At 37.2% G+C, this 12,534-nt stretch overlaps 1 protein-coding gene across 3 annotated transcripts in view; it reads right to left on the bottom strand.

Moving 5' to 3' along the window:
* Positions 1 to 1,332: 1,332 nt before the first annotated feature.
* The window catches only part of pcdh15b (protocadherin-related 15b), a 248,948-nt gene continuing 237,746 nt past the window's right edge, over positions 1,333 to 12,534 (bottom strand). The window contains exons 33-38 of one of the 3 annotated variants that reach the window (XM_056245931.1): positions 9,794 to 9,815; positions 8,954 to 8,992; positions 8,665 to 8,738; positions 7,724 to 7,853; positions 3,529 to 4,557; positions 2,591 to 3,408 (exon numbers count right to left, since the gene is read on the bottom strand). In XM_056245931.1, coding sequence (XP_056101906.1) covers positions 3,055 to 3,408; positions 3,529 to 4,557; positions 7,724 to 7,853; positions 8,665 to 8,738; positions 8,954 to 8,992; positions 9,794 to 9,815 — 1,648 coding nt within the window. In that variant the 3' untranslated portion in view covers positions 2,591 to 3,054. Of the gene's footprint in view, positions 2,219 to 2,590; positions 3,409 to 3,528; positions 4,558 to 7,723; positions 7,854 to 8,664; positions 8,739 to 8,953; positions 8,993 to 9,793; positions 9,816 to 12,534 lie in introns of those variants that run through there. The other 2 variants (XM_056245929.1, XM_056245930.1) reach the window with 2 other exon arrangements.

The raw sequence follows: 12,534 nt of genomic DNA, 5'->3' as shown, positions 1-12,534 counted from the left end.
TATTGAACTAGCATCACTACATTACATTGATTCAATGACATTATTAATATATTTTTTTGTTGAAATTTCACCATTGTTTCAACAGGAACTGATGGTGCAAAAGTGATACTGAAGAAACATAAATTTGTAATCTTGAATCAATATTACCATTGATTTGTGGTTGAAATCTCAACGTTGCTTCAACAGTAACTGAGGGTGCAAAAGTGATACTGAAGAAACTTCACTTTGTAATGTTAATTCAATGCAATTAAAGTTGAGCCACCAACATTGACTTAACATTGTTTCAGTGGTTGCTTGTTATCTGGGCTGTGCTTAGGCTGCACTATTCTGAGTGGATGAATCCGATGGCTTGAGATTATTGATGCACGGATCAGTTATATCTGCGGACTCTGTGGATAATCCATGGGTCTGGCAGGCCAAGTAATAAAAAATACCATTCTGATTAATAACTCCAGACTAACATTTGAGAGCAGTGGCACCGGTGCCACCAAGTTCAACAGATGCACATTTACATGTAATATAAAACATAATATTACATGTTTTGTCAATTAGAAATGCGCATTTGACAGCAGCTTGAGTTGACAGCAGTAGCCTGAGCTTGAGTTATTCCCTGCAGATGTAAATTTATTTTCATTAGTAAAATCATTAACACTGTCAGGAAAGCCCAAAATGCGACCATTTAGTTGCAGTCTGGAGCCCTGCTCAGAACATCATTAGGTTCATCCACGTAGAACAGCAGTGCCGAAGCACACCTGATGTCAAAATTGTTCCTTGTACTTGCAATGTTGTTTCAACCACATATGTCAATAGAGATAATTCCATAATGTATCTTTAAGCAGTAAACAAATAATGTGCCGCCTTCTTGTTTCATTATATTGATGAAAATATGGATAGATTGAAAGCTGTAGTTTTATCAGGAATGTTTTATTTGATGTGCCCGTTTCTCTGCTTTGTAGAAACAGCAGGTATCATCAAAGGCTGCACAATGAGAGCAGTTTCTGAATTGCTTTCTCATATATATATATATATATATATATATATAAACCAGCCTGCCAATAATAGAAATAAAATGAAACAAAATAAAAATCAAACAACAAAAGTTGTTCTCTTCAGTTTGGCAAGTTTCTGTAACAGAATGTGACCATATACTGAATAATTCTGTTTTGATATAACTCGGTATAAAAAGCACAAAAATATAGCACTTTGAACTCTGGTGCAAGTCCATTCAAATGACTGGCATTAAGCAAATGTACGGCGCATAAGTGCACCTTATATTCATCACGATTATTTTTCATTAATGACTATTTACCAAAAATACACTTCAGCAGACAATTGTTTTTGCCTTTTAAACGGTAAAAAGCACAAAAATGTATTTGTGAAAGCATACAATACATTGATAACAAATTCCAAATAATGATAAAATAAAGTACTGATGAGCAAATATCAATGGGCTAAAAACAAGTGTTTGATTTTTAAGGTACTTATGAATGCACCAATCATTACGAAGCTCATTGTTCAGGGCAATGGAAAAGCAAATATAATACTGAATGAAAGTGCAATTTCATCATTTTATGCTGCAAATTCAGTTTTTCCCCCCCCCCTCAAGTTCTTTAAGACAATAGAGCATCTGTTTGTAAGTCACAAGTCACAGTTTTGTCATTGGTATGTGCAGGTTATTCCAAGGCCCCATCCAGAGCTCCTCCTCGTCTGACTGAGTGCGGTCACTGTGTGATCCTAAAGGGTCCCTCACCTCCTGATTGTCCACTGTGGACTCTTGTTCATCCACATTTTGTGTTCTTTCACCCCCACCATTTACCACGTTTGATTTCGAAGCTATACTCTCTGGGCCTGTGGTGCTGGAGGCCAGGGACCCACTGGAGGGCCTGGTCGTGAGGTTCTGTTCACCTGCTGAGGCGCCTGCGATTATGGGGCTGTTTAAAGGAATTCGCTCTTCGTGCGTAACAGCAAGTTTGTCCAGTTTCTTAAAGTGCTTTCCCAGTCGTATTGGAGAGTTGAGCTTGATGTTGTTGGTGTGTGCGACCCGTCGTGTCCGGATTATTGAGCCATTCTGGGCCAAGTATATGCTCCCATTAATGTTGCTGTGGCTGTTCACATTAGATAGGCGGTTCCTGTGCGATTCAGGGGCACTTTCTTCTCCAGTTGAACTGGTCTCGTATTCACGATCTACAATTAGCTTGATCCTCTTTTTTCTACCGCACTGAAAAAAAAAGAAAAGAGGAGTATAAGATGACTACAGAATAACAGAAGTGTTTTTTTTTTCACACAGCACACAACAGTGGTGTTCTGTCCAAGGAGGCAAGGAAGGCAGAGCCTTTTCAAAAAGGCACAACTAAAGCTATATTATTAACTGTTGTTTTAATTGATTTCCTACAAACGTGCATATAAAGAAGCAAAAAAAATTGGAAAATATATTTTATTTAAAAAAAAAAATTACGTGTGATATACTGCCATATGGATGATGAATAGGGCTCTCCATTCATTCATACATGTTTTAAGATATATCCATTTGTTTCATATGACAAACGTTGGGCTGGTGATAACTGTTATAAAGTGCTGTTAATTATCAAGACAAATTCAACAACATATTATTACGAAAGCAGGTATGATGAATATTAAATTTACACATCAGCTTCCCTAGAAAATTCTCTCCTGGACAACCACTGCATTAAAAAACAAAACAACTTAACACACACACACTTAATGTCCTTTCATGAGCTCATTAAAAGCAATGTGCTCATTGACCAAATGTCATTGGATTACAGGTTTCTTATACAACAAAAACCAACCTTATTTTGATCTGAACATTAATTGCTGACTTAAACTTTTGAAGGGTGACCTGTACAGGTAAGACTACATAGGAAAGAGCATGCATGTCATTCAGCAAAGGTTAAGGAGAAATGCCAAGTTGTGCTCAGTGAGAGGAAGACAAGAAGAACAACTCCAATCAGATGAGGGCATTCAAAAAGCCAATAAAAAGTTCAACACAAGAAATGAAGGCAATGGCTAGTCTTACTGAACATATCAGAATATACGTCAGGAGGCACCGACAGTATCAACTGCATCTGAATTAGAGTCCTCATCCTCCCCATCTACTTTAAGGATTCTTGGTCCATCCGAAGAGCTTGCACTATCACCAGGGCTGCCACCTTTCTCTGGAGTAATTTCTCCTTCTTCGTTCTCATCTATTGGAGAAAGTTTGTCGATCTCTAAAGCTCTTGCTACACTACTGCTGGCCACTGAATAGCTGCTCATGCTGTGGAAGCTTGAATCTGGTCTTCTCTCTGGAGAATGGCTGCTTTTAGACCTAGAGGACTTTGGATACTTATTTTGGCCCTCAGAGTCACCTTCAAAGGGCACCTTCAACTGCCCTTTTCCTTCCCTATCATCCTCATTCATGATGGTCTCTTCTAATGCTTTGGTGTGGGTGAAATTAGTTGCAGGTTCTCGAGATGATCTGCTGCTGTTTTCCCTTGCTGATCTCTGGGTACAACTGCCGGCAAAACTAGCTTTGGACTTGATGCTTTCAGAGGTTGTGCTGCTGTGTCTGGACTGGGAAGACATGGCAGGTGACCCTGTTCCTCTTTCCTCTGATTTGACACTGTCTATTCCGCTGCTATCTTCCTCCGAGCTTGACTCCTTTGCAGCTTCTTGTCCGGATTCAGATTCATTCTCCGTCTCATATGTTCTCTCTGTGTCTGACTCTAGTTCTGTCTCAATATCGGTGTCTTGGTCCGAGTCTGATTCAGTCCTTGACTCTATTTCAGTGTCATCTAGTGGAGTTTTTATTTGGCTCTCCCTGTCTGAATCAACAGGACTCTGGTCTTGATCATCATCGGAGTCTAAACTACTCATTTGTGCTCCTTCTTGGAGTCTGTATGGATGGTAAGGTGTGAACGACATGGCACTTCCATTGTACGACTGATGAATTATGTCTTCCCAGTTTCTACCTCTTTCTTGCTCACTTTCCACAATATCACCTGGGATTCTCTGTAATTCTCTCTGTGGCTCGTTGAGTACCCAAGAGTTTGAGGCGTTCCCATTACTCTCATGATCTACAGTCCCACTAATGCTACTCAGAGTGTTCTTTTGAGTCTGCAATGTTTTAAAGATGTTCATCTGACTCAAAACTTTGCCAAGTCTTGTCTTGGCTGAAGGCATGGCTTCTTTAGTCTGGAAATAGCTGCCATCAATGACCATGCCATTGTCCACACAGTTTGAATGCTGCATCCTGGTTGGTTTGGGGGCATCAGTACTTCCTCCTTTCTCCTCAGGAACTGCAATCGGAAAAATTTTGTTGTTCTTCCATGGAAGGTGGAATGGAGCTGGACCGCGCCTTCTGTCAAACATTTGGCTGAGTTGTACAGGTGCTTTGAGTGTAGTTTCAGCCTTTGAGCTGTAAGGGTCTGTGATGCCCTCAGATGGTCCAGGCAGGTGTTTCTCAAGCCCTGGTTGTTGGTCTCCAAAAGCTAGTCTAGGGGGCCTCCATGGTGGAGACTTGCCTGGCGGTAGAGCCAGCCTTCTCCCTTGCCTCACAACCTATTACATTGATATTAGCAAGGATTTTTATCATTCAGAATATTTAGTTAACAATTCAAATCACTTTTCATCTTTGTGACTTTGGCCATTTCACATGACTCACGTCAGCATTCCCCAATACACTTTGGGGAGTGTCAAGGGACAACATTACCCTCAGTACAACATTGCATGAAAATGCTGCAACACTATGGTTAATCCTCTGGGGTCGGCGCAGTAGCACCTCATTGCAGTACACGAGATCTAAGATCTAAGGGGTGGAGATGGGTAGGATTAGGGGTGGGGTTAGGGATCAGGGGGCGGAGATGGGTAGGTTGAGGCATATGTAAGGTGGGAGGAGTTGGATCTGGATCCAACTCCTCCCCCTGGATTTCGTGTTCTGCAAAGAGGACCATCTCGGTCGGCGGTCGCGCCGTCGATACCAGCTCGCTTTTTTTCTTATCAGTGCAAAATAGACTCAAAATACTCTGTTGATTTTGATCTTACATATAAGTGTTATACATCATTCAAAACTGTTAAATGTCTTCTTTTATTTGTGTACGCTCATAATAAAAACAAAATGTTGTGTTTTTCGTAAAATAAAAAAAATAAACATGATGCGCGTTCTGCCGTCTCTCTCAATGTGAAGTTCATTCTGAAACGCGACAGAAAATGACCTCTAACTCGGCGAATGTTTGTCACACAGACTTGAAACGTATGTCTTTACAACGCTTGGAGTCTATTTTTAAATGATGTAAATATCAAAAACAAATATTATATGTTTAAGTAATCCGTATGAAAGCAACGACATGAACAGTTTCTCAAACGCTTCCTAATTAACTCTAATGTGACCACACCCACGCGTGCTCGAGCGATTCACATGCAAATGATCCACGCAGAGGAACGCAGAGCTGTTAACGCCCTCTTCACCTCAAAACAAAGAATCAGAGACTTCAATAACTTACTCCTCTCTGCTTTTCATCGAGTTTGGAAGACTGTGTTTGTGCTGTGCTGTTTCACTTGGATTTACCTCAGAAGAATTAGAAGAACGCGATTTGAAGATGAGAAGATTTTTAAGGTAAGACATGTTAAACTGGTGCCAGACTAAAATGTACGTTATGAAATGAGATTGGACTAAAAAAAAATGTCGTACATGTATGTGTATCTATATGTAGACAGAAACATGTTGAAATGTGAACTAGACTGGTTGGCAATCTTTCAATGCTAAAGTATACATGTTCCACACAAGGATTTTTTTGTTCGATAATAAAACAGCACGATAAAAGTAGGCTCGTATGAGTGTTTACTCTAACATGGTGAATATTATATTGTTTAGACCCGTGTTTACTGTTAAATACTGTGTTTGTGGATATCTGCTCAAACCCCAGATGTATAATATGGTAACAATAGTGTTTAATAGTTTGGAGCGGCTCGATCGCTTCAGTAAATGTTCTCTGCACGCGCTGTGAGTTTGAGTCAGTTTGAAAGCAAAACGTGCCAAAAACTAGGCTTTATGTTTTTACTCCAAATGTTTCCATTGATGTTATGAAATGAAATTGAAGTAACATATGATAATCAATATATTTTTCTCTAGTGTAGTGTTACTGAAGTGTTCCATTTTAACGATTTATAGGCCGCCTGCTATAGGCTATTGTTATTATTTTATGCAGCACTGCATGTAGCCTATATGCCTACAAGGCACAACAAACCTGGTGTACATTATATATATAAATATATATATATAGCCTATATGTGTGTGTGTGTGTGTGTGTGTGTGCATTTTGTAAATTTTAAAAAGCAATTTTAACCAGAAGGATCTAATGTGGCACAAATGTGTGTGACTGTTCAAGTCTCTGTCTTTAGATCTGTCTCTGTTCAATAATGTGCTTTTTTGTCATTTGTTGTGTATCTTTGGATTATGTTGTGTTGTAAATAAATCCAAACAATCAAAAAGCCATTCTTTTTTTAAGTTTCTCCTCATTCTTTGTGCAAGGCTCCTCATAATGATAGCACCTAATAGGGCCATTAGGGGAGGATCTTTGTCTTTCTCAGGTGTGAAACACTCAATATTAATGGGTGGTTCACGCCACTTCGCATAAAGCTTTCTTACACAAAACATGTCTTTCAAATTTTAAATCAATATATTGTTTTATCTGAATGAGTAGGCAGGATGATTTTCACATAGTTTCGGTGCAAATATTCTAGGCTACGTGATACAATTTTCAAAAGTCTTGTGAAGATATAATCAGAATGGGTTTCATGACCTTCAGTGACATTTTTTTTTCACAAACCACGCATAAACGTCATTATCTTAAAACTACAAACTTTTACATACATGCTGCTGACATACTACTGTAGCAGAGTTTGTGGTGAATACAGTGTAATACGACTTTAGCCATGAAAATGTCACAAGTATCAGAAAAAAACACAAATGTCAGAGCATGTCAGAACACTTCCAGGGCCCAGAAAACACCTCAGACCCCAGAGGGTTAAATTTTAACTTGAACCCAATTTCCATTGATTACTGGACAATCAGCATGATATTTCATTACATGGGTGGTGCCAGCAAAAATCTAAACATAATGCCCAATATCAGGGATAGCCAATTCCAAGTCCTGCAGAGTTTAGCATCATCCCTAATCAAACACACCTGCCCGTAATTTCCAATTAGGGATGGAGCTAAAATCTGCAGACCAGTGAATCCTGAATCCTCCTGGACCAGACTGGCCCATCCCTGCCCTAGATGGTATCCCTGCTCTTGTTTTGCAAAACTCTTGTAAAAATCACCCTAACCTTACAGCTTGGAGTAAATGTGCTCTTGTATGAGGGTAAAAGTTTTCAATATCATTGAAAACATATCATTACATTTAAAAAAAAAAATTGACCAGTATTATTATTATTTTATTTTTTTTGCAGTAATCGCAAGGACCTTTTTTTTGTAGGCTCAAATACGTTTCATTTGGTTGCGCTAATTATACTGTTGTGTAGTCATTGTGTAAACCTCCGGCTTTCTTGCCACCTTGCTATCTGGTTTTCAGGAGAATGTCAAAGTGCTGAAGGCATTGGAGCCCTGCCATGAGTCATGTGTAAGGGCCTTAAGCCAGAGGCAGGATAAAACTAACTTTATTAAAAAATACTGCACATTGTATTGGTTTAAACCAACAAAACAGAACAAATAAAAATTTGATACCTCTCCCTCAGACTCGTGTGGACTGTAGTAGTAGCTGCCGTCATCTTCCATAATCACCTCTCCATATTCATCATACATCCCTGCTGGAGAGATCAGCTTCCGTCGACTCCCATACTGAGGCAAGTCATAGCTAAACAGCAGGTATACAGGATTAATGCATATTCCTCAAACACACACACACACCAATGCAAACATTCCTGAATAAATGAGCAACAACTTTGTACCTACTGTCCACTAAATCCAAAGTATAACATTTGGAAGAGAGAAATGAAAAGGCAAATCCAATAAGTATGATTTAGTAGCAGAACCTCCACATAACACTGAATGGAAAAGGTCAAAACAGACCTTCATTAAAGGACTTTGAGTATTCCTGGGGAGCAGCAGGCTGTCTGAACCCAAATACAGCTCAGACAGCCCATTTAACAGGAAACGGGCTGAAATTCAGGATTGTATTGACTCTCACCCGCCTGTAGTCATGGAGGCCTTTCAATTGGATTTATTGAGAATAGAAGGATATATAAGACCAATTTGATATATGGCTGGGGACTGCTATCGATGCAATTTGTATGACCTACTTTAAAACACAGTAAGAAAACTTGGATAGCATTTAATTCTGCTCAAATATATTTGATAGTCTGCTATTACCATCACTTCCCTCAGGAGAGCATTCATTTATAGCATTTATTATTTCTATTTTCTCCAGCTCATTATGATTCCAGCTCACCTTGCACAAGCATCAGTAAATAATTATATTCGCTATTACAGTCAAAAACACAAATAGATGCCCACAATGTTATGGGAAAATGACAAAATTCATCATCTGGAAGACATAAAATGGTGCGAAAATCATACAAACTGATTTATTAAAAGCAGCAGGCCAGGAATACATCTGAAAGGTGTGATTTGGGGCCAACAGCACATTTTAACCAATGAACACTCACCCATGGTCATAGTTATAGTAATCCTGTGTATAATAGTCCTGTCCTGGGTCAATGCCAGACTCCATAGAGAGCTCCTGTAAGCGGAGTAAAGAGTTATAATTCAAAGTGTGCATCGCTTTAGGGCGAAATCCTTGGGGAAGTCAGATGAAAGTGCTGTCCATTACACAAATGAATAAATAAATAAACAATTCTAAATTCAGTATATAGTATTTGTATATTCTACTACAGCATGTTCAGCTCAACAGAAACAGTTTTCTGCAAGGAGAGAAGTTGAGATCCTCTACTCTACCTCTGGTCTCAACAGTGAGGGCCGAAGCAACTGCTGTTGCTGCACAGCATTTAGAAGAGAAACAGTGCAGAAACAAGAGAGAAAAGTAGGAATATTACATTTATGAATTTATGTGGTGGTGAATGATAGAAGATAAATACAGTTGGATCCACAAGTCTGAGATTACACTGAAAATCTGCAATGCAAAACAAAATCTAAATTTACACCTGAGAGTTGTATCAACCTGAGAGGAAGCATCAAATCAGCAAATTTGTGACATCTGAGAACGGCTTTGTGCAAAGATTTACACTGACATTCTTCAATTTTTGTTTATTTTAGTTAAAGTTTTCACTCAAATTATGCTTATAAAATAAATAGAAGCATTTTCTCTAGTGTTGCTAGACTTTAGGATCCCATTCTAAAATATAGGGAGAAAAGAATAAATCATTCCATCTGTTCGAATTCTAATCTATTCTAATCGTTCTACATATGAAGTCTTTAAATGTTGACTGGGACAATTGGTAATTATACAGTTTAGTGTCAATATAAATGTAACTATTTATTTATCTATCTATCATATTGCTGTTGCTATAGTTTTATAAAAGACACTTTAGCATTCATAAAATCTAACCTCCTAAGAACAAAAACAAATTTGAGAAATGTTATCAGCAAGTCAAACTCCAGACTGACAGATCTAGCCTTCAGCAATTTTAAAGAAGAGATCTTGACAAATAGTTATTTCCTCTGTCATCACTGTCCCTATCAAAAAGCATCAACTGATAAAAATGATGGCAAATAAAATTGTCTCAAGATGGGACATTATTTAAACATAATGCAATTCCAAAGAATATAAACACATACCTCCTGATGCCCGTAGCCTCTCCTGTGAGGAGATAACAGTATGGAAATAAAGTCAGTAAGGTTATCATGATAAAACCTTGATATCTAGAAAAAGTTTTAATTCTTTTTTTCTCAAACTGGATGGTCAGATCACAAAGTCTTTAAATGTTTAGCATATTGAAAAACATGAGATTGAGACAGCGTGTCCTTGAAATAATGTATAACTGTGAAGAACTGAGCATATGTGTGCGGATTAATATGCAGAAATGCAGTAGATATGAGGGAAACACTAATGGTTGTCTTCAGCACAATTTTCCATGATGATTTTAATATTTTATTTCGATAGTCCACTTCGACTAAGCAACTTCCCAACAACATGTCAACTACCGGTCATTAGAGTATTAGTAGACTCTCTGCTTCATATCTGCTAACACTCTATTTAGATGGTCCGCCAACATACATTCTACTGACTAAAAGGAACTTTCCAAGTCAACTTATTCCACTAACCCAACAGTCTACTAATGATCTATTGAGAGTTATTTGACATGTAGTTGAAAAGGTACTTACAGTTAGTAGAATGTCTAAAGGGGACTATAAAAAATTAAGCGTAACCTACTAATATATCCATTTATTTTTTTAGCTACTGAAATTTCTTTATGGACTGTGCTATTAATTGAGATTTTAGTTTTGGAAACATTAGTTAAGGGGTCAATGAGTGTTGTTGAGCACTAAATGACAATGAAGCTCACAGGCCTCATCGAATAATGAATCAGTGTTAACAGCACTAATTCAAAGTAGACAATACGAGAATGACATGCCTTTAGAGGAGAAAAGCTAGACACTGTTTAGCTGCAAGGACACATGGCACACTGTTTGTTTATCAGTCAGATGAATGTTAACACCCTCAAGCCTTTAATGACATTAGACAATATCATCTGTGACAATGCTTGGCACGCAAAGACAGCCTAAAAAATATTTGATAACAGTTTATCAGGTGTGTTAAAGGTTCACAGAGTGCACATGGAGACGGGCCAGCGTTTCCTAAGTGGTAGGGCCATTTCACTGAAAGCGTAGCAAATTAAAATTCTCTCCAGGCAGCAGATCAGCGAGAGCAAATTACAGCAATTCTTCCCTGATGTTGGCATAACGAGGGGTTCAAATGAAGATTTATCTCTTAACGATAATATGCGACTTTCAAGGGACTTTTGTTTTGTTGACTTTTCTCTCTCTATGCCAGCGTGTTTGCAGGTGCAGTAATGTGGCAGGCCATGAATTAAACATGATGTATTACACGATATGTAATTATAATTAAAGTATATAATTATACACTATGATTAAATACTAATTATGTTATATAGTCTTAACTGGGTCACGGTAGGATTGCAGTGGCATTTCCATCTCTTTTTTTTCTTTCAAAAATGAAACTTAAATTAAACCTACTGGTCTATATTAATTATCTTCTTTCTTGTTTCTTTTAAGGTCACACTAAATAATTATTGATTTCAAATTTTTTTTTTCTTTTTTTTTTACCATTTACTGGCATGCTCTTTGTAGGTGGAGTTAATGTTAATTAAAATAATGGTAACCACTGAAAGCACATAGAAGAAGGTATTTTAAATACAAAAAGGCTACCATATATATATCAACATAATATATATTACATGATGTGAGATCTATATGGTAGCCTTTTTGTATTTAAAATACCTTCTATGTGCTTTCAGTGGTATATATATATATATATATATATATATATGATATATAATTGCATGATGTTGAGATCTATGGATCTATATACATTGTGTGTGTGTATATATGTATATATATATATATATATACATATATATTATTTTTTGATTAATTACTAATCATAAATTATACTAAATTATATTAATGATAACAGGACAAACACCACTGATATGTCAAACGCATATTTTTTTAATGGATTTTGACCAAAAATGTATTTTTAGATTTAGATTTGTGTGATAAATACAAACATAAAAAAGCAATTCATTACTATTATAAATAATATAAATAGTTACCATAGTATGAATAGGTTAGATAGGGTCACTAACAAAAATGACCACACTTACGATATGCATATTAATTAAATGAATGATGTGTAATCACATCAATGTATGTGTTAGCACATCATTCTTTTTATAATCAAAAACACTGAATTAATGTGTTGGCAGCACTAGTTTTAAACATATGCTTTTCTGCAGTTTGTATGTTTCCATCTGCTTTGAAATGTTGACTAAACAGACAATAGTGGAGACAGATAAATCTTGTTTGATCTTGCTAAATTTTACAGAGCTTTCCCTCCTCCCTCTGATTGCCATAAAGATGTTTGCTTGTTTGTTCTCTAACACTGTTAATATGCCATGATGGCAACTGCTAGTCTTAATGGAACATGGCGCTACAGATTAGATAAACAAATCAAGATATGAGATGGGAAAGTGTGGCATGCCTGGGTTATCTGCAAAGAAATTTTGAAGGAATAGTCATTTATGTTAAGTTTGAGGTATTTCCAGGTTTTAAGCTTTTCTTTGCCAAGGAAGTGACACATGAGTATTAACAGTAACACAACTCATCTTTGCTCTGTAAAATAACTTTAAATGGTTGCATAAGAAAGCATTCATCAGGAGATTTTCTGACTTAGCTCTTAAATTTCTTTAGTTTAACAACACTGAATAAAGCCAAAAAATATATAGCACACGAACAATGAGGTGACCTACCAAACAAATTTTGAATGGAGTCTGTAT

This window comes from Rhinichthys klamathensis, unplaced genomic scaffold (genome assembly GCF_029890125.1).
Source record: "Rhinichthys klamathensis goyatoka isolate OS25496 unplaced genomic scaffold, OSU_Roscu_1.1 h1tg000035l_1, whole genome shotgun sequence".
NCBI classification, from domain to species: domain Eukaryota; kingdom Metazoa; phylum Chordata; class Actinopteri; order Cypriniformes; family Leuciscidae; genus Rhinichthys; species Rhinichthys klamathensis.
Note: the sequence above shows the minus strand (reverse complement) of the source record. Positions and strands in the feature narration are given on the sequence as shown.